At 39.1% G+C, this 23,300-nt stretch overlaps 1 protein-coding gene across 3 annotated transcripts in view; it reads right to left on the bottom strand.

Annotated features, from left to right (window-relative positions):
* The window catches only part of LOC131992044 (WD repeat-containing protein 7), a 162,745-nt gene that overhangs the window by 75,706 nt on the left and 63,739 nt on the right, over positions 1 to 23,300 (bottom strand). For 2 of the 3 annotated variants that reach the window (XM_059357388.1, XM_059357389.1), the window contains exons 19-21: positions 22,954 to 23,051; positions 10,907 to 11,025; positions 9,091 to 9,214 (exon numbers count right to left, since the gene is read on the bottom strand). In XM_059357388.1, coding sequence (XP_059213371.1) covers positions 9,091 to 9,214; positions 10,907 to 11,025; positions 22,954 to 23,051 — 341 coding nt within the window. Of the gene's footprint in view, positions 1 to 9,090; positions 9,215 to 10,906; positions 11,026 to 15,925; positions 16,064 to 22,953; positions 23,052 to 23,300 lie in introns of all 3 variants that reach the window. The other variant, XM_059357387.1, reaches the window with a different exon arrangement.

Raw genomic sequence — 23,300 nt, 5'->3', positions numbered from 1 at the left:
CATACACAGAAACACACACACACACACACAGACATACAAACACGTACACAGAGACACAGAGACACAAACAAACACACACACACACGCACACACACACACACATGCACACAAAAACGCACACACACACACACACACACACACACACACACACAGAGACACACAGCCACACACACACACACAGACACAGACACACACAGACACACACACACACACAGACACACACACACACACACACAGACACACACGGGCCAAGTCTATAACTCAGCTGTCCTCGGCGAGGGAATGAGAAAGAGAGGAGCGGGGCTGAGGGAGGTGGAGGAGGGGTGGATGACAGGGGGAGGAGGAGGAGGAGGCGTGCTGCCCTGCTCCAAGGTCAAGCTTGTCATGTCAGCCATGACACATAGCTCCCAGCATGCCTTGTTAACCTCCAGGATCCCGTCCTCCTCTCTTCTGTCTGTTGCTCTCTGCTTCCCTGTTTGAAGACGTGCACTTCCTGCTCTCTAAATCACAGCGGGCTCAGTTTCAGTTTCTTTTTCTTTCATTTTGATAATTTGTTGTTTTTTTCTGTATTTTTGTAAATTTTAATTAACTGCAAGTTTCACTTTAAGATCTATTAAAAATAAAGGTGAATGGAACATTTATATGTCATGATTTTTCTGGTTAGATGAGGCGGATCAGGATTTTTTATAGCATTTTTAATTCTTGAATTATATTTACTTTTACACAAATATTCCAGATGTTTCCTACCCATTTTATTTTTCCAAATAAAAACAAAAGCAGGAAGGCCTCCCACCTGTTCAGTGTGCCCCTATTCAATTTTTCTTATTCTATCTCTTTTAATTGTATTGTATAATTCATCCAAAACATCGTAATAAAGAGGATATATCTATTATAATTAAACTATATAAAGATCCGAATACTATGAAGCCATTCAATTTCACCTCCATCTTCAAAGAAGGAAGAAGAAAACAAGACAGAAAGAAAAGGATGGGGGATGGGAAGGAAAGACAGAAAAGAGGGAGTGTAAAGGTTGGGATGAAAAAGGAAGAAAATAAACGAATGAATGAGTATAATAAATGAAGAGTAAGAATAGTGAAGAGGAGGAAGAGAATAAGGGAAAAATGCAGGAGAGATGATAAGGGGCAGGTGAGGAGAAAAAAAAAGAGAAAAGAATAGGAAGGGGGAGGAGGAGGAGAGGTGATAAAGAGCCAGATGAAAAAAAAAGAAAAAGGTTAGCAGGAGGAGGAGAGGAGGAGGCGGATCTTTAACAACAGCAGGTTCATGAGTTAAAAACAGACGGATGTGACTGGGCGATCGAGGCAGTCGGTAATGTAAAGACAGAAGAGAGAGAGAGGAAACGGTGACTGCTGTTCAGTGATCAAAGACACAGCTTCACACACACAGTTTGACCCTAAAATCTGTGTCTGTTCATGCGTGTGTGAGGGTGAACAATGCTGGGGACTTTGTTTAATCAAGTGTGTGTGAATATGAGAGTGTAAAGTGTGTGTGGAGGCCCTCTCTCTATCCATCCAGCCCCCCCAGGTCGACTCTTTCTCCCTGCCCAGCCTCACAGCCTCTCTCCTGGGTCCCCACTGCCCCCTCTCTCCCCCCTGCAGCTCTGGAAGTCTTCCACCTCAAAGATTAAAGCTCGTGTTTTATTCTTATTTTGTGTACGACCCCGGTTCTAAGAAAGTTGGGGCGTGGTGAAAACGCAATAAACACAGAATGCAATGACTTAGAACAGTGGTTCTCAAATGGGGGTACTTGTACCCCTGGGGGTACATGAAGGCACTCCAGGGGGTACGAGAGATTTTAAAATGTACATTTAAAAAGTAGCATCCATGCAAAAATCCTTTGAAAATAATTATTTAATAAATATTTTAGGAATAAAATAAGTATAAGTTCATAAAATTAATTTTATATTCAGTAGGGTATCCAATTTCATGATCCTAAAAACCCAGAGTCTCCCCCATACCAGGATGGTTGGACCCAACCTGTCATATGCCACCTGGCATCACCTGTCAATCACCTGAAAACTCAAAGATGGAGTCGTGGTTGAAGCGTAGCAGTTATAGTTTTAAATGGTTATATGCTCACTGTTTTAACTACATTAGTTTGAATCACTACATTTTAGTGATGAGAAATATTTGCAATACATTTAGTCATGGATTTTTAACATTAAAAATGTTTGAAATAGTTTATTTTTCTTCAAATGTTTGAATTTTGTATGTGTTTATCAGTTCCAAAGTTTAATAAATCAGACACTGGTGGCATAGCGCTCTGTTTTTAAGCTCTTGGTTTGGTGCAACATAATACAATAATTTAAACATAGTGAAAAAAATATAAGAACAAAGTATAAAGTGAGTATTAATTAAATTATATATTACAGTGAAAAACAAGTCCACAGTAAAATGTAACAGGAGTAAAATAAAACACCCTGAAACTGCTTGGAGAGTGACATTGATGTTCTCATTTCATATTAATAGGAATATTTCTTAAAATGCTGAACTGCTCCTTTAAGATGAACAGCAGCTAATAACACAGCAGTGAAGACAAAGATGGTGTGACTGTTTATTTCTCTCCCTCTGAGTGCAGATTTACAACTCCAGCTTGCCCTGTTTCCTTTGTGTTGAAGCCTTTTAAACACTTCCAGGAGAGCTGAAAGGTCACAACACTGATTTGTGTGTGTGTGTGTGTGTGTGTGTGTGTGTGTGTGTGTGTGTGTGTGTGTGTGTGTGTGTGTGTGTGTTGTCTGGTCAACCCCATGCTGTGACAGTGGGACTCAGTGACATTTCCTCACGCTAAAAGCTAATGGATAAATACAGGTGTCTCGCTTCAAACACCAACCACTCTGCTACTGGAGAGGGTGAGCTGAGAGAGAGACAAGAGAGAGGGAGGGAGACTTAAGAGGACTACAGAGTGCCTGTTTGATGGCCGTGTCAACAGTGTGGAAAAGGCCCAAGTAGACACTTATGTTACACTGATCATCCCATGTGAAGGACAACAAAGTAAGAGGTGTACGAGTTTCACCCTCATTTGCTCTTTGCCCCATATTTTCATATCTTTCCCCATCTTCCTCCAGCTGTTAGTTGCTGGTTTCTTCCTGTCTGTGGTATGAGCGCACACTAAGGCTGTTACGATAACCACATCGACGCAATTCAGGAGTGCATATGGTTTACAATCTGAACTGCAAACTCAACATAATCACAATGGTCTTGACTAGTTTCTAACATCCTCTGCTCAAAGGCCTCAAGAGAAAGTTTTCAGCTAGGATGCTTCCACACTCTTGGAAGGGAGGAACCAGCCAGCGTGCACCAGCCCTCACTTTCATTGTGCCACAGAGTTTGCTTCACCCCCTGACTCAAGTCAGATTGACTGACTCACTTGTTAAAAGACGGGTCCATTGGGTTGGGGAAATCCCCACGGATGGGAGCCAGTCCCTCCCCTGGTGAGGTGAAATGGTCGGGGTAGAGCTGCAAAGCCTTCACCCCAAGTCTTTCCAAGCAGACATAAGGCACGTTTCCATTAGGTACTTTTCTAGTGAGCCGCTATGGGTGTGGCTTGGGAGAGATCCGCCCAACCTCACCGGTTAGCGGTTGAGAAAGTACATGCCTCAGGTAGGTACTTTCTGAGCCATGTTAAGAAGAGTACTAATGAGTCTCCAAAAGTCTCCAATAACACCAGAAAAAGTTGCTAGATTTGTCTCTAGTTGCTTTTTAAAAAAAAAGAGTCGCTAGAGGGTCTGAATAGTCGCTAAATATAACGAAAAAGTTGCTACGTTGGCAACACAGCTTGCCTGTCTCTTGTCCCATTCGAACTTCGTTGGTTAGCCGCTACAAAAGTACCTGTATGGGAACAGAGGCCGAGGGGAACTAACTAGTGGATGGAGCCAAAACACTCAGCTGCTTTCCAAAAAGTACTCAGTGGAAACACGCCTATAGAGCCAGTGATGATGCACCACCTTTGAGGGGCCTGCATTCCCAAACAACCCGACTGAAGAGAGAAGAGCGGGCCCCTGGGTGACAGGGTTGATGGGGTTGCAGCTAACTGCAAATCCACAAGAGTGCATTACTTTTTCACCAAGGTTGTTAGGATCTCCCTCCTCTTTCCCTCGTGTGTTTCTCTCTGTGTCTGTGGGTGTGCCCGGGTGTGTTTTTGTGCTTGCCTCCTCCTCCGCGAGCCATTCCCCGCCTCTGCTCATCAGAGCACCGAAGCCAGGAACTCGGCTTCTCCACTCTTTCCTGATTACCTGCCTTCTTTAGCCCTGTGGCTCCTGTGATCCAGTGCCAGTTCGTTCCATGTTATTCCTAGTAAGTTGTGCTCCGGCCACTCTCCATGAAAAGTTTTTCAGTGTTTTTTTTTTTTTTTTTTTTAAAGATTCTTTTTTTGGCATTTTTGTTGCTTTATTTATAGTGACAGAGTGAAAGGGGGTGATAGAGGGGAAGACATGTGGCAAAGGGAGCTCAGGCCGGATTCGAACCCGGCTCCGCCGCAGCACATGGCATACATGGCAATCGCTCTACCGGTGTGAGCCACCGGGACGCCCAAGTTTTTCAGTGTTTTTGATGCATATTTCTATCCGCTTGAGTTTCTCGGCCGTTCGGGACCTCCCGTTGTCCCCGGCTCGTTTTCGTTTCCGCCTTTGTGGCCTGAGTGTCTTTGTTGTATTTTTTCAGTGTGTAAATAAATTGGTTTTTGCTTGCACCAGACTTCTCTGTGTCCAGCGTAATTCACTGAACTGTGTGCACACTGAAAGGAGTGCACTCAGCAAGTCTTCTAGCTGGTAAACCAAAAAAATACATTTAGGGTCCATTTGGTCCATTTGATAAGATTTCTGTTAAGATGCTGTTGTAGGACCCATGTTTACACACTTAGACCATGACCTTGGCGCTCAGACATCCAAATAATTTTAAAATGTGGTCTCATCACTGTACTGTTGTGGACAGGAACACAGATATTTCTGGAAATACTGAGCTTTTTTCGCTATTGCTTCACATGACAGTGGACCAGCTGGATGCTTTTATTGTGAAACAGCTACAGGACAGAAAATGCATGAGTTAGAGGAGCTTTGGGAATGATGCTTTTCAATAAAAGGTTATGTATAAAATAAGATATGGGCATATTCTGAATTGTTTGGTGATTGGATCAGTTGTGAATGTTCCAGGCAGGAATAGTAGAATCAGGAACAGCCACAGTGAACTGCTGCACACACTGTCATTAAATGTAAACGTTCTTTTTTTTTCTTTTTTTTTAACTTTATTAACACGTTGCCGTGGATATGCATTGTTCTGCTTCTCTTCTGATGAAGGCTCGCCTTGTTAATGACCTGTCAATCAAAGCTAGCCACACCCCTAATCATACGATTATTTATCTTCTATTTTCTTCTAAATGGGGCCATTATTTCCACTATTAGCATAAAATTGCCTTGGAGAAGATTTTTTACTTGCAATTGAGACCATAGTGTTGTCCTGAAAAAAATTCCTGAGATAGTAATTCAAGTTAGATGTTTTCTCATTTTATATTGAAATGAATGGAGTCAAATGCTTCTGCAGCCACCGTTAGGAACCCGGAGGTTGTCACTTGGTCTAGATGCATTTGGCTTCATGTTAGAGGGGACTGGTTTGAATATTAAATAATAAGGAAATATTTGTCACCCTCCTTTAAATACATCAGTGCTGGTGCTGGTTAGATTCAGGACAAAAGCCGACCTGCAGCTATGTGATGGTCGGAGACTAAAACACGAGATCACAGACCTAAAAAAAAAAAGGTTGACACACCCTGTTTACAGAAAGAAAAAGGTTGGATTTTGAGGTCAAAATGTGTGGGAATTACATATTTGGTGTTTAACAGTAGACAGAGCCAAGGACAGGTTCAGATTCAAAGGACATCTCCAGAGGATTGTGCACATTCCCCGACTTTCCCATGATATTCCAGGACCAGCGGGAGTCATCTTACTCTCTGTTCCAGTCTTGCTGCGCAGCACACAGATCAAATTCAATGACCCTTTAACCTCACTCTATCTCTCTGCCCCCCCATCCTCCCTTGTCCCCTGAGGTCATCGGCCCATCACTCCCCCCCCCACCCACCTCCCCCGCCTGCGGTACTGCTGTGGTAACACAACACTGACCGGTGCCCGTTTCCATGGCAACCGTTCCCCTGAGAAACCCCCCCAGCATCCTCAGCAACCACAAGGCGACTCCCGAACACACATAGACACACAGCATTTTAGCAGGCTGTTTCTAGTAAAAGAAGGTGGAGATTCACCTTTCTTCCCATCAGCAGGTAACTATAGACAGCGAGAGAGACCAGGGAATATACAGAAGAAAGATAAAGAGAGAGAAAAAGGCAGCGAAGGGAAGAAAAACACAAATGGATAGAGAGAAGGGGATAGATTGAGATTTATTTTAAGTAGGTCTTCTCACCTCCCAGCTAAAGAAACATTTGACCAATCACAGCTTTGTAGGTGGAATTAAGAATTGGCACATCATCGTCCTGCATAACTAACGAGCTGCTTCTCTAAATACATGCAAAACAGTGGCAGAAAAAGAGCCACAAAAATGGAGGCAACTGATAAAAACATAGATACAATTATACTAATTCTTGTGATTCAATTTACTGAAATATAAACTCTTTAGTAGTCAGATTTCTTTAGTTGACGTAAAAAGTGTTAAGCTAATTGAACCTAGAAACCACATTTAGGACTGGAAATAATGCTGGCTGGAAGGATACGTCAGTCAAGAACGATTAGGCCCCCAAAAAACAAAAAGTAATCAGCTAACATCAATGTGTCAGACTAAATAAATGAAGTGAAAATAAATTGGTATTCAATGTGATTATGAGGTTAGGGCATTGTTCTGAGGGGGCTCAAGAGACAATCATCACTACTCTGGCAGGTAGAGCAATACAGACTACATACAGGTGGGCTCAACTCACACACATTGCACTAGTTCTGGAACCAAACTTAGAGAGAGAGGATGGACTCTCGTCTTTTGTGATGTTGGCCAGTGTGAGAGGCACAGTGTGGGTGTGAGGATACTCAAAAGCCCCTGGGTGAGAACCACTGTGTTGGAGTTCTCCCCAGGGAAACAAGAAGGTTGCCTCTATGTGACAGTGAGTTGCTGCAAGTTGAGCTGAAAAAGGAGACCTCCTGAAGCTGTACACGGGTACTGAGGGACCAGAGGGGCTGTGCTACGATGGTTGCCAATGCAAAAACCCGTGTGTGGGTTGATGCCCAACCCGTATCCCTGGCCAGCCTGTTCTCCCGTCAAAAACGTCAATATAGGTTGTAGTCAGGCAGCTTGGGACCAGATTTAAGAATAAACGGGACATGTCGGAAAAAAGCACCACATTTTTTCCACACGCTCTCTATCACTATAGATTTCGATTTTTGGTAGGAGCCACTTCATCAAGATTGTGGATCGGAGATGGCAGCCATATAAAGTCTATGAGAACCAATATATCTTCCAAGCCACTCAGAAAGTCAATCTTGGTGTCAAAATATACATTTTATGTTGGGGAAAAATGTATATACAAGATCTGACATGAGATTAAAGCTTTCCTTTGATTTTATTTAGCAGTGTACATGGCAGCGAATCCGCACTCTCCGTGAACATAGATTCCAAACATTTTCAACTCATTATTTCCTGCTGCAGCACTTGAAGACCTACCAGTCTGAGTGAAAATGAACATATCTATTTGATCAAATAATCCTCTAGTGATATTCTCAATAGTTTTAAATGATTCCTTGACCCAGAAAATGTATATTTTAACACCAAAATTGACCTTCTAAGTGGCTTGGAAGATGTATTGGTTCTCATAGATTTATATGGCTGCCATATCTGATCCACAAGTTTGATGAAGTAGCTCCTATATACCAAAAATTGACTATTGGGTGTACAGGCAACGAAAAACTAGGGATACTGACGTATTTCACCCTCTGCAGCAATGCGTTGGCCGACATCTTGCTGACGTAGTAGCGATTGACGGCATGTTAAAATTGTAGCAATGAGCCTCTAACCTTTGAGAGGAGATGAGGAGAGTTATGCATTGAAATTAATTACCTCGAGTGACATCACACAGCGCACCACAAAGGACTTTTCTCACATATGCAGCAATACATATATACACTGCACTGTGAACTTGTTTTTAATTTTGTTTTTATATTTATATATCTTTTGTCTATGTATAAAACACTTTCTGCTGCTACACCCTGTGCAATATAAATATTCTATTTTTTTACAGTTTTATATTTTTATATTTATACTTTATTTATCTTACATTCTGGAGTATTGTGAGCCAATAACTGAATGACCATTAAGTCTGTCTAAGTCTAAGTCTAATACTCGCCAGCAGGGGACGTGGTATGTAAATAGGAGTATGTGAGTTGTATTACTGTGTGACAATAAAAATCACCAAGAACAACCAAACAAATGTTGGAGGAACTGTGGCATGGTTGGCGACCATACTCATATATTTTGGGACTGCCCGAAAGTACAAACATTTTGGAAAAATGTCAAAGAAGAACTGGAAAAAATTTTGGCAGTAGAACTTCCAATGGACTCTTTGTTATTTTTATTAGATGTGTTTCCTGACCACCTGTTTACCACATAACAATGTTATATATTACACATTTTGTTGCTGATTGCAAGAAAAATTATTACTATAAATTGGATGAAGAAAGACCCCCCCATGATCACTCAGTGGTTACAGAAAGTAAAACATGTCTACATGATGGAATATATGACTGCCCAATTACAGCTAAAAGTACCTGTTTTTATGAGAAGGTGGGCCCCAGTTACATACTATATTGCTTGAGACTCTTATACACTATTATTATCTAAATTATCCCTTTTTATTTATTTATTTTTAATTTTATTTTATTTGGAATACAGAACCAGATAAAATATGTGTAATACCCTTTACAGTGCCATTTGTGTGACAGATGAGACCCAATCTCAAGATGTTTTGATTTGTTTTCCTTTGTGATGTTAATTGTCTGTAAATGTGCATAAAGGCAATAAAGTAAAAAAAAAAAACAACACAACCAAGCACACTTTTCAGTTTTCAGATATTTAGAAGTGTGGTACTTACGGGAGCTGACGGTGTCCACATACTGAGGCAGGTAGGGAGCCCACAGGTCGATGGTGTCTTTACGTCCGGATTGGCCGATTCTCCTTAACTCAGCCAACAGGAGAGCTTGTGCTGCTTCTCGCACCTAAAACCACAGAGAGGGTAAAATCATGACTATGACTATGACGATAATGTTTTTTAGTGTTCTATAGAGCGAGGTTATAATAGTTTTGGATTTTCATTAGTTTTAGTTTTAATTTCGTTGTGAGTTCTAATTAGTAAACTGGTGTTTTTCCAATGGGAATTATTATTTAGTGGCTCTAATAAGTCTCAAATGTTAAAATGTGTGATTTTCCAATGTAATCTGGTGGTTCTAACAACTCTTTTAAAGTTACACCTTAAAAATAAGACAAACATAGTTACACATATACTCAAATTGTTAATTTAGTGTATCCTTTTTGTATAACTACGCTTCTAATGCACAAGGTCATTTTTGACCTGTGTGTGAACTTGATGTAATAATACAAAAAATATTTTTCTTCATAAAGTATGAAAGAAAAAAAAGGATATAATGATCTGCTGTAATAAAAAAAAGATATTCAAACACACAGCCAGCATGAAATAACATGGGAGATGAATGCAGGTCATTTTTGACTCATGTTGTGCATTAGAAGGCGTTTATATGTTGTGCATCAAAGGGTTAAAGAATTTCACGTCACAGGGTGTATTTATTTTTAATGATGTCATAATGATAAACATAATTTGGTTTGTCACCATTAAAAAACAATACACCACCAATATCAGCTACAGGCATCAATACTACACTGCAAAAAAGCCGACTTGTATTTTTTGGCCTAAAACAGTGATTTAAGTTGGTAAAACTTGGAAATATAAAATATTGACATTTAGGGTATTAATGTAAGCTAGCACAACAAAGGAAGCCAGTTGTATGCTCAAAAACAAGTTGGTGAGTTGTTGTTACTTATATCTTTAAGTTGGGGTTCAAAACAAGGGACAATAGTTCTGCTAACTCTTATTTCTTTGTTGTGAAATGCGGGAAAGTCAACTTTCCGAGTTGGCACTGCACTTGAAGTCTCATTGTGGCTGTGCTGCCTCGAGCTGGAGTCCACACAGACATCAACCCTTAATTAAATTAATTAAAATTATACGGGAATTTTACTCTGAGTTGTGTTGTGTAGTGTCATACGTCGTTTGTTGGAGAAGGCAACCTACACATTTTCAACATTTAAACACAAACAGGTTTTTGGTCATTAGCGAAAGCTAGCGGCTAACTGATGCTAGCGGCTAACTGATGCTATACCACGCTGCTTGTTACAGCTACAAGAGTAGCCATTAGCGTATCAATGCTAACTCAAAATTGTGGTCGAAGCATTAGCTGACATTTCATAGCGGCGTTACAATCATGCCAATACAGCACATTGCAGAAGTTAGCAGAAGAATTAAAAGTTATTACAATGTAAAATTATAAGTTAGTACAACTTACAGTTAAGTTGACAAAAATCTGAATTCAGAGTTGAGCAAACTCAAAAACAAAACTTTTAGTTTAAAAAATATTTAGTTTAATTGTCCAACTTAAAATTTCATAGAAGGTTGTTGCCTTGAAATTTTGAGTTCACCCAACTTTTCTTTTTTTTTACAGTGTATAGTATAAGATCAATTCTCAGACTCAGACGTGTGGACTTCACGCTGACTCTAATTCATGTCCAAACTGATAAATGTCGAGCCTTGCGTAGAAATAACTGTACCCCCACTTTACGCTCACTTTCTGTCATATGTTTGTTTGCTAAATGAGGGCCACTGTGTGCGTGTGTGTTACCTCCAGACAGCGGTCCTGCCATCTCCTCGCCAACATCTCCAGCAGAGGAGGCCTGAACTTGTCCAGTCCAAGGAGGTCAGGGAGCATCACACAGTGCATGGCTGCCAGCTGGCTCCAACCTGCAAACACACACACACACACTCAGAAAATACTACACTGAGGGACAGTGGATAATCCCATAGTCCAAGGCCTCTCATGTTCTCACACGCATCTCACTGCTGTCACATAAAAACTTCATTCTTTTTATGTATTACACCAGGCACAATGAAAGATTGATTTAGTTTTTCTCAGAGCCTTATCAGCGCTGTTTTCTGATTTTGTGTACAAGTGTAAATTTAGTTCTGATGGTGGCGCCAGAGGAAAGGTAAAATAATTAAATATTAGGATTCATCCTCTGGGGACCAGGAATACATAAAGCCAATTTTATAGGAAATCTGGCCAGTTTATATGGAGATGAAGTGTTACATAAACCACCAGATAATAGGGCTGGGCGATATGGACCAAAAGTCATATCCCGATATATTAAGGCTGAATATCAATATTCGATATATAGCCAGATGTTTTTATCCCAAAGTGAGAGCAAATGTTCAGTCAAAGTCAAATATGACATGTCACAAGTAGTTTTATTGAAACCGTGTATTTAAGTGAACATAAATACTGTATACCAACAGGAATAAGTTTTAAATCAAAGCTCAAAAAAGTGCACATTTAAATAAAATAAAAAATCATAATTAAAATAGCCTATGATATATAATAGGCCAATCTTTTTCTGAAATAAATATTTTTATATGAGAAAAGAATAATGAACATTACAAAATAACTAAATATGACAAACCCCAGTAAGGGCAGCATTTATACAAAATGTTCAAAATATTTGAACTATATCGATATATGCGATATGGTCTAATTCCATATCACATTTAAAAATATATCGATATATCGCCCGGCCCTACCAGATAATCATTGTGAAAAATAAAATAATTAGTCAAAAGCTGACTTCTCAAAAACATTCCTTTAAGAGGGTGTCTAAATGACTATTTATGTTTGTTTCCATATAACAGCAGTGAGTTCCTCACATTGTTTTAAATACACACACACATACAAACACAATTCTCATGTTTTACGTAATCCTCATATCAAAATCACGCTAACAACAGTTAAACACAGGATGGGAATATTATTGGCTAATATTTGCAGTCTTGGTTAGAGCAAAGTTCTTATTCCTGCTAACCAGAGCCTGAGTATGTCTGATGGCATTCAACAGGTAAACAACAGATACACAGTACTGTCAGGTGGATCCACAAAGGCCTCATAACGATACCTTGGCATAATGAACTTAAGTGTGTTTTATTTAACTCGTCAACACTACAATGTGTGCAAATTTTTACTTGAAAACAGGGGAAAACATTAGAAAAAAAGGTTTAAAATGTATTACACATTACACTTTTTCACAGTTGCATTAACCAGAGTGACTGAAGTAGGCTAACATTCAAAATGACTTGGTATCGCTTTATTAGGGCTCAAATCCAGCTGTGTCATTGTAAGCCAGAATTATGGCATATATTCATATTTTAACACCAAACACCAGAGAAATGTACGTACACCAGCTTTTACACGTCTGTGACAAATAATGGACTTAAATGTTAACTTGCTGATACTAAACATAAACCAAGCACCTTATCCACATATATTGGTGTAATATATGGTTTCTGGAGGAAATGCATGTATGTGAAATGCACTTGAATTGACAGTGAATGGCTTTTAAACAGGAAAGAAATTCCATACAAATTTCTTTGCCAAGGGCACCATGTAAACTTACCTCTGCCAATGAAATACACAGGGAAAACTCAAACTGTTAGGCCTATTACAAACATATCGCATTCAGGAATATTGTATGTAGAGGTTGACAGACTGAGTGTGATGAATTTCACAAAAATGCAAAATAAAATAGTTTTTGATGTCCATCTTAGACCATAATAACCAATTATCTTAGTATTAGCAATTAGAAAGGAATAAGCAGTCAACCTCTAGTTGCAACATTTGCATCACTGTCTTGCAGAAACCTCTAACATGAAAAAGATCTGAATCGTTTTGTTCAATTAAAATCAAATTCATAATGGTTATCTTCCACCACCATCACTAACAACAACAACTGGAATCCAATCAGCACATCTGCTGACACAGGAAGCTCCTCTGCTATTGTTTCTTGAGCTAAGGTGGGCCATGATACCAATATGATAGGGCAGACATCAGTTTCACATATGGGACTCTTCAAGCTACAGCTTTCAGCGTGTTGAGATCAATTTGATGTAAAAAATGCTACTACTATTACTACTACTACTACTACTACTGCTGCTGCTGCTACTGCTACTGCTACTATTACAACTGGTACTATTACTACTGCTACTATTACTACTGCTACTATTATTACTGCTACTATTACTACTACTACTGCTGCTGCTACTACATTTACTACTGCTGCTACTGCGACCGTACTGCTGCTACTATTACTACTACTGCTGCTGCTAGTACGACTGCTACTGTTGCTACTACAACTACTACTGCTGCTATTATTACTACTGCTGCTGCTACTACTACTGCTGCTACTGTTACTACTGCTGCTGCTACTATTACTACTACTGCTGCTACTACAACTACTACTGCTGGTATTATTACTACTGCTGCTGCTACTACTACTGCTGCTGCTAATATAACTACTACTGCTGCTACTACAACTACTACTGCTGCTATTATTACTACTGCTGCTGCGACAACTACTGCTGCTATTATTACTACTGCTGCTGCTACTACTACTGCTACTGTTACTACTGCTGCTGCTACTATTACTACTACAGCTGCTACTACAACTTCTACTGCTGCTACTATTACTACTACTGCTGCTACTACGACTGCTAGTATGACTGCTACTGCTGCTGTTGCTACTATTACTACTACTGCTGCTACTACTACTGCTACTATTACTACTACGGCTGCTACTATTAGTACTACTGCTGCTATTATTACTACTACTGCTGCTACTACTACTATTACTACTGCTGCTGCTACTATTACTAGTACTGCTGCTATTATTACTACAACTGCTGCTACTATTACTACTGCTAGTGGTGTTGTTATTACTACTACCTCTGCTACTATTACTACTACTACTATAAGAATAATATAAAAATTTAAAATAACAGCAATAATAACAATAACAATAAGCAAGGTTTCTGCAGGTCAGTGTTTTGGGAATAAACATGACATTGTAACTTGAAAAAAAATGCTACAGTTCTTGTTTATCCCTACAGAAAATTACAGGTTAGGTCTTAATATTCCTACTGGGAAGGAATGAGTCTCTGTGTGCATGCTTGCAGTTTTCCGGTATAAAGCAAAATATAAACAATCCCGACCAGATATATTTTAGGTTATCAGTTTTGAAAGGCACTTTTTTCCATTACATTCAAACCCACAAAGGTGGAACAGTTTAGATACTTTTAAAGCACATTCATTGTTTAGGTGGATGGGACAACAGGCCTTCATGGTAAAAGCCAACATCCTGTTAAAAAAAGAAAAGAAAGGTTGGTGATAGAGGTTTAAAAAGAAAAAACAGCACTGGGCTCTGAGAGGGACACCAGAAAGACTCCAGCCATAGAGTTATAATGAACACTTTAGTTCATTTACAATGAAATTTAACATGATAAATACAAGAAATGAGTTATCATTCTTTCATTCATTCTGTCTTTAAACTTTAAAATGCAACTTTTACAACGTATGCCTCTTTAAATTCCAGAGTAAAGTGTCAGAAAGACAGTTTAAACCTTTTATTTGGTCCATTAATTTGATTATTTTTTTGGTTGTTGTTGGCTTTGTTCTTTTTCCCCCGTGACACACTCCCCCATTCCATCAGGTGGAAATAGCAAGCATGCAAACAGTGAGCACAGACACACTGAAATGTCAGGACACACGGACATTCAGACAGACAGGTAGACTTAGAGACAGAAAACACATGACAGGATTTGCACAATACTGCCAACAACTGAAAAAACATACAACAGACCAAGGCATAAGGGCTGTGGTCAATGCACTTTCAAATGCTTCAGTTCCAAACTAGTAAAGTTCACTTGTTTGCTGATGACACAGCTCTTTATCTCGCCAAATTTTGCTGCACTTAGAAATATCTCCTGCTATTTGATATGATTGTTGACAGAAAGTATTTAATTTGAAGCAGATTGGCTATCGAGGTGTGCAAATTGCACCCCTTTTTTACAAATAGCAAATTTCAAGGCCAAGGAAAAAAACGTACAAATAGAGAATTAACTTTTTTTTACTTGTGCTTTTACTACTGGTTATGCATCCGATTGTTATTGATAATATCCCACTATTCTTTAAAATCTCCCAGTTTTAAGAAATATGTTGGGGATTAAGCAAGATAGCTACCTCTTGAAAATATTGCAGAACTGGTCCAATTTCAAATTAACAAATTGAAAAGATTTTACATTAAAAAACAAACCCTTGACCCGCTCCTGAGTTAAGTGCATCATTCACATTTGGAGATCAGTTTGTTCAACTGACTGAATTGAAAGTGGACTGAACTCAGCTATGATGGACAGACAGGTAACCAGACAATCGCAGAAGACTAAAACAAGGACAAAAAACTGGGGCAAGACACCTGAGATGAAAGCCTAACACTGGCTGCAGGAAAAAGTAAGACTGATGCAAGAAAAGAGGTGATGAGAGCTGAGAAGGAGAGAAAAAGTTTGGAGAATAACTGATGTGAAGATAGGGGAGGTGAAGAATGATGGCATTGAGAGAGAAGCAGAGGGATGCCAATAGGACAAAAAGCAGAAAAAGGAATGGAGAGTGAAAAGGAAATACAAATGGAAAGAAGAAGGAACAAAAGGAAAGACCAAAGGAAGGGATGTAGGAAAGAAGATCTCCAAAGACAAGGAGAAGGAACTGAAGAGAAAGAGTATGGCTGCGAGACTTTCCCTAAGCGGTGCCCGTCAGTTCAGTCTGTACCTTCGTTGACTGAGGGGATGTTATGAGAAGCTGGGCCGGGGCTCGGGGAGCCAGGGGGCCTCGGAGGAGGGCCCCTGGGGGCCCCCGGAGCCCCAGCAGTAGTAACAGTGCTGGTGTTGGCTGTGGCAGCTACAGCAGCTTGCAAAGGAAGAGAAGGAGAGAAATAGTCAAGAAGGAAAAAACAGGTTAGAAAGATATAAATATATACAACAGGAAAGTGGAGAGAAGTGGTTAAGCAAACGGGCAGCAGGGAAGAAAAAGAAAAATGAAAGGAAATAAGGAAACCATCACCAGTAAAGAAGTCATACGTTAAAAAGTAAAGCATAAGTTGGGTTCATGGATCCATATTTCTAGTGGATGATTCAGCAAACCACGACTGCATTCATCAATCACCAAGTCTTTAAAATATTTTTTATGTACCTGTACACGCAAACTAAAAGTGTGGTTAAGGTTAGGGAAAAATGTTGGTTAGCGTCAACATAACCATGGTTAAGATTAAAGAAAAATTGTCGTTGTAGTGACTGCAGTTCTGTGACAGGATGTGAGCTGCTGTCTCCTATATGAAAGTCACACATGGTACAAAAACATCCACCACCCATTTCTTGAGTTGCTGAACAAACCAAGGAATATATTTCCTACGAACAATGGGCTACAAGGCTTTATGTAAAGATAAGCTGCACTGTAAAAATTAATCTGTTTAATTTACAGTAAAATACAGGCAGCTGTGGTTGCCAGAATTCACCGTAAAAAATACAGTGAGCGTTTTCTACTGTAAATTTAAATGTAAATATCAGGAAAAACTGTAATTTAGACTTAGTGGTTCCTTTATTTTTAGGGTAATTGTGTCCTCCTGACATTATGGGATCTCCCCTTTTACATACAAAAAACTATGTTTTCTAAAGTTGAAAAGTTTTGTACTATTGTGATTTACTGTGATTAAAAGCGCTTTCTACGTTTTCTAATTTCAACAAACATTTTTTACAGTGTGCAGAAGGTCCAAATCTAAGGATAAAAGCAAAAAGATCAGTGATCAGATCAATTTTTTTCACTAATTTTAGCTATTAGCTGGATGGCAATTCCCTCAAAATCTGCGTAACTACAAAAATTACAGTTGGCAGTTGTCTTTAGCTGCCTATAACTTAGGAATATTGGCAGATACTTTAAGTACATTTTGATGCTGATACTTTTGTACTTTTACTTGAGTAAGTTTTGAATTCACGACTGCTGTATTGTCATAAAGCAAACAATGTAGATACAAATGTAGTGATACAAATAAGTACAATTACATTCATACAAAGATTTTTACTTTGATATGCTAACTAAACATGGATCAACACAGTTTGTACAGCCTAGATGTTGACTTTCATTCACTCTGTCCACATATCATCTAGAACGTGGTTCAGTCTTTGCTGAGGTTAACATCCTCAGGATACTGTTGTTAGTACGCAATTAAAGTAAAACAAATCAAACACCAAAAAAGGAGTTATCTTCAAACGTTAAGTTCATAAAAAAAGGCACATATATGCCACAATTAAGCACCATAAAACAAAGAAGAAACTTTACTTTCCAGCAAGCACTTGGCAAAGAGATTAGAAAAAGGATTAGTTGTTAGTTTGGAGATAAAAAGACTAATTACACCCAGAAAACTAAGGGACAAAAAACTTCTTGGCCAGGACATCAAAGTTTCAGACTCTGGCACTAACATTGTATTAAAGAAGAATGTGAGCCTTATTTTAAAAATGAAGACCAGTATGTCTGTTGAATAACTGGTTCAGGTCAAATAGAATACAGATTTGATGTTTCTTTACGTTAGGGCCAGAAACCTGAAACCTTCCTACTGTGGAGATAAAAATTAGTCCAGATTTTCCTCATAACTGTAAAAGGATGTCTGGAAAATATGTAAGATTCAATAACATGAATGATTGACATTTCTGACATGTTTACAGTAAGATAAGCAGCAACAATTACAGATTAAAAAACTGTCAAAAAACAATCCAATTGTTGGACACAACAGGACACACCAGAGAAAACAGTCAGAGCAAGATTACATCAGTTGGTGGTAGAGAAAAAAAGAAAATGTAAATGTGAAAGTGCACAAATACGAGAAAAAGAGAGAGAGTGTTTTGTGGAACGGGTTTTTCTAGAGAACAGGCAACAGGCTGAAGCCATGCAGTGAACGACAGTGTGGGTAGAGAAACAGAAGGCGTGAGAAAGAAATCTGAAAGATAGACAGAGAAGATGGCTCAGGGCAGTCAACAGCAGTTTGCCAGCATTGTTGCGGACATTAAATACAATTTTCAATAAAAATCTGCTGTATGAGGAGGTTGAATATAATTTTGTCACATTTATGCCTCATCTACTTTTGGAACAGGGCCAATGGTTGAGTCTGCAGGACGGTGCCCTCTAGAAAAGACTCGGATGTCAGTGGTAACATCCAAAGACTGTATGAAAGAAGTGGATGTAGCCAGTAGAGGTGTGAATCATCAGAGGCCGCACGATACGATTTTATCCTGATACTTGAGTCACGATACGATATTATTGCGATATATGGTGAGTATTGCGATACAATATATTGCAGCATAACAACTGCAGCATTTAATCAAACTTTCAAAAACTTTAACCTTCACTTCTCTGAATTTTTTTGAATCAAAAATAAAAAAGCTGAACTTTGCAGCGTTATTTTTTCAACTTCCCAACACAATATCTTGACGCACATGGTGCCTATAGATTCCTTAGATCTTCTAGTTTCATATGATACCAGTATATTCCAAAAAGTGAGCCTGGAAAAAAACAAAACGGCAAAAATACTGACGGACCACCAGCAGTCGGAACGCTAAATATCGATACTTGGTGGCCATGAAACGATATAATATTGCCACGCAAAATATCGAGATACTATGCTGTATCGATTTTTTTCTCTATACAGAACGCAACCCTACTTAGCAGTTTGCCGGTGCTGATTCTCTATTCAAGTCATGTGGCCATTCCGATTTCCAAATACCAATAATGTCAACATCCAAGTTGTCATTACAACTGGGAAACTTTATTTCTTTATTTACCGTGAAGTGCTTCCATGAAAATAAATATAGTTCTATACTGACCATGCTATGCAAAATGCTTAAAATCGTAATAATATCGTATCGTATGGGGATAAAATCGGATTGTGGGGCCGATACGCTGATTCACACCTCTCGCAAAAATTCCAAACTTCAGGCTTCAAAACAGTAATCCACAAACCAATGCTTGACATCACAGTGACTTCTTATACAGTCTATGGTAATATCCTAAAATAATTAAAGATGTAAATGATACTTTAATACTAATTTCTATCTGTAGAGTTAAGTACATTGCAAGTGGTAAAACTAAGGAATTATAATATACTCATGTTACTGTAAAGTGTAATCTAGTTTAAAAAGTAAATTTCAAGATTTCTATTTAGTTTTGTTCTAAGTATTGCAATTAATTAAACATGTGTATGGAGATTACACAGATTTTTTCACATCTAATGTTTTTCCTTTATGTACAATTCCTTGCTAAGATTTCACAGATTTTGCCTGGGCCTGGGCTTAGTCTCTGGCCAAACATTTAATCCTGAAGAAGAAAAATCAGTACACCAGAAACAAAACATAAAAGGGTACATTTTAAATTGTAAATAGAGAGAGATAGTGAGAGTTACTAATCATGGCTGAATGTGGAGTGTATATTTAGGTCTGCAGCTCTTTTATCATCTTGATTATTAAATGGGGCCTAAATGTCTCTATTAAAAGGAAGTAATATTTAAATGTCAGTATGAACTGGCCATGTCTATGCAAAACATGCTTGGGTATCAGTTGAAACATCGTAAAACAATCCATTATGCAGATGATACTTTAATATTCATATCTAACAGGAGCAATCAGGTAACTAACTTCTTTAAGGTATCACAATTCAGATCATGGTCAAATGATAATAAATGGTCAAATATGTCCATAATGTGGACAAATGTTATTATACACACTGAAATACAAGTTGAATTTAGTTTTATTTAATGAAAGCTGCCAACAAAATAGTGCCTGTTGTCACGACATAGCATGATCAGTACAGAACTATATTTATTGTCATGTTCTGTGATTGGAGCCAGGTTGGACACACTGATGTTGACATGATTGGTATTTTGAAATCGGAACAGCCACATGACTTGTATACAGAATCAGCACTCCAAAACTGCTAAGTAGGGTTGGGTTCAGCACTCAGTACTTTTAAGGGTACTGACTGAAGTATGTTGGTACTGTTGGGAATAAAATTCCAGCTACCGGTCCTGGCAAAAGTTCAGATGTGAACGTGCCCAACCCTGCTGATAAGATTAACTAGATAATTCCTATTTATTGTGACTTGGGTCTTATTTTATGGTTTGGTCCTCAGATCTCAACATTGAACTTGATGAGTACAGTGTTATTATGAGTGATAGAAATGTTGGACCAATAAGAACCATGTTGTAAAAAACAGAAGTGTCCTTTGTTCCGTTCAACATGGGAAAGTGTTGGAGAGAAACAGCTTTTGCTGGTTGAAATTGTTATCAGTGTGCAGACAAAGGGGCGAAACAGAGAAAATGTAATTTTTCTTTTCCTTTTCTTTTTTAAATAACATGAATTGTAAACGGCGAATGTTTTAGGTAGGTTAATGAGGTGCAGACACTGCTGTCTCTGTTAATCTCACTGTAGATGTTGCAGTTTATTAGAGGGGCCTCCTCATTTATTTCCATGTGAAAAGAGACGGTGAGCAGGGTTAACAGCGCTCCCCCTCACAAAGCCTCTGACACACACACACAAACACACAGACACACGCCAGGCTGGAGGAGCTGGCTGAGCAGAGGTCACGGCCAAGCGTTCCCCCTGAATGCTGGTGAATAGGCGTGTGGCATGAATAAGTCCACACGCTTGTCACGCTTGGCCTCCATTAAGGCGTGACAATAGCACTAAAACCCTGCCAACCCCCCCAACACCCGAGGGTGCCACCCATGGCATATGTATGTGTGTGTATTCACAGACTTGATTTTTGGTGTGTGTATTTGTAGGTAGCTTTGTGTGTGTGTGTGTGTGTGTGTGTGTGTGTGTATGTGTGTGTGCGTGTGTGTGTGGGGCAGATGGTGACGGCTGGTTAAAACATCCCCTACAGTGAACCAGAGCAGGTTTCTCTCCAGAAAGAAAGACTCAAAACTTTTTTTCACCTTTCCTCAATGAAATTCTCCTTTCGTTCTATTTCTGTTTTCTTTCCTTCCATCTCTATAGATGGTTCATCCACCTCTCTTTTGTAAAAGTTAAATCCACTGTAGCTACACCACAGCTGACATGTGCCTCCTAAAAGAATTGAGACTAAAACAGTATTGGTTGCCTTGATTTTGAAACTGTTTGAGGGTGCTGATGACTATGAAAAACTCAAATCTCTTTCCTGTGATTCATACTGGAAATATGCATGCCACAATATTTCCAACAAGTCCTCCATACAAAAACCAGACTGACATGAAAATGCCTTTTCCAAATAAGGCAATTTTTGTTTAGAGCCAACGCAGAGCCTAAAGCACCGACTTCTGATGAAGCTACTCTGGAGCCGAGTTTATTTGCTTCAAACCAGTTAATGGAACTAGATTAATTTGCTCTTTTTTAGCAACATTTCAAACCTTGACAAGTTAATGGAAACAAGGCTGCAGACTCCCAAAGCTGTCACAATTTACCTTTCCAAAAATTATTAGTTTGAAAAGACTTCTGACCTGCCACCTGCTATACATAATGTTTGGTTGGTTAACCCTTTGATGCACAACATATTGACACCCCTTCTATCTTTTGATATCAACTTATTTTATGATTGAATATTCCAAGTATTCTTTAAATATCTTGTTTTTGATAACAACAGATCATTATTTCCATTTTGCTTCTCATACTTTATGAAGAAAAAAAGTTTTTGTATTATTACATAGCTAACTACTTGGCTAAGTAGCTTGCTAAGCTAACTACTTAGCCAAGAAGTTAGCTAAGTGGTTAGCTTCGCAAGCTAGTTAGCTAAAGACTTAGCGAAGGAGTTAGCTAAGTAGTTAGCTTAGCAAGATACTTAGCTAAATACTTAGCCAAGAAGTTAGCTAAGTAGTTAGCTTAGCACTACAACAACTTTTGCACTATTTTTGGAAGTCAGCTTAGCAAGCTAAATACCAAAAATAATAAAGGAAAACGTAAAATTAGGATGTATGATCATCAAAAACAAACTAATTGTGGAAAACCTGGAATACTGAATGATGAAAATAATTTATTGCAAAGATATAGAACATAAAAACTCATAGATATCCGGTCACTTTAGACCCATGTTGTGCATCAAAGGGTTAAGGTTCAGGACAGTTTATGTTCATGGATGAAACAAAACATTTTGACTGCCACAAATTTATTGAACATCCGTCCATCTTCACAACTCCCCAAAAGGTTTTGCAGCACGATAACAACATTGCACTACTCTTTCCTTTGTTCCTGACAGACCACACTTCACACAGCTACAAGAGGCTGTGTCAGGTAAGCATAAAGGTGTTATTTTAGATCTGAACAAAAAGACAATGCTGCATTTCTAGTGAGGACAGACTCAATATTTCCAGTATGAATCTGAACTTGAATAAAACAAGCCCATGATAGTGATTGTAAATCAGCCTCTCCCCAAAAAAACTCCTTTCAAAGTGAACTGAGCAAGGCAGAGAACCATAGATGTGATAACCTCGATGTGAGTAAAGGCTGAGCTTTAACTGGATCAAAATAAGTGGCCAGATGCAAAGCTGCCGTCAGAGGTTTGTACTCCAGCTGAAGTCAAACACAGCAGAACAACCCTTTAAAGACCTGCTGACCGAGGAAACACATCAGCTTCCTCCTGTGATATTTCAGTTTTTTCTATAACTCTCTGTGGGTTTTATTGCCGGTGGGCTGCATTATCAAACCCCCGCCTCTCCCCCCTGCCCCCCCTCCCCGCAGGGCCCTGGGGGTGTGTGAAGCCAGCGCCCCCCTCCCTTTTGTAGTTACCTTGTTTGATCTGGGCCTGTAGCGCTGGGTTGGAGGGCTGAGGGGGGGCAGCCAGCGTCCTGCGAGGAGTCTCCGGGGTTCCTCCTGGTCTGGGAGGCCTGGAGGAGGATCACAAAGAGGAGGCATGAAATATTAAAGGAGCAGGGAGGAGAGAAGAGGGCCAACACACACACATACACACACTCACACCCAAACCAAAATACAAAGAAACACTGACAGAAACACGAACATACATAAAACCAGGGGTTCACACAAACAACATTTTTTTTATTTCTATTTCCTGAAACCAACTGCTTGAATATCAGAATGTATGTGTGTGTGTGTGTGTGTGTGTGTGTGTGTGTGTG

This window comes from Centropristis striata, chromosome 19 (assembly GCF_030273125.1).
Source record: "Centropristis striata isolate RG_2023a ecotype Rhode Island chromosome 19, C.striata_1.0, whole genome shotgun sequence".
NCBI lineage: Eukaryota > Metazoa > Chordata > Actinopteri > Perciformes > Serranidae > Centropristis > Centropristis striata.
The sequence above is the reverse complement of the archived record's forward strand: the minus strand, read 5'-3'. Positions and strand labels throughout refer to the sequence as shown.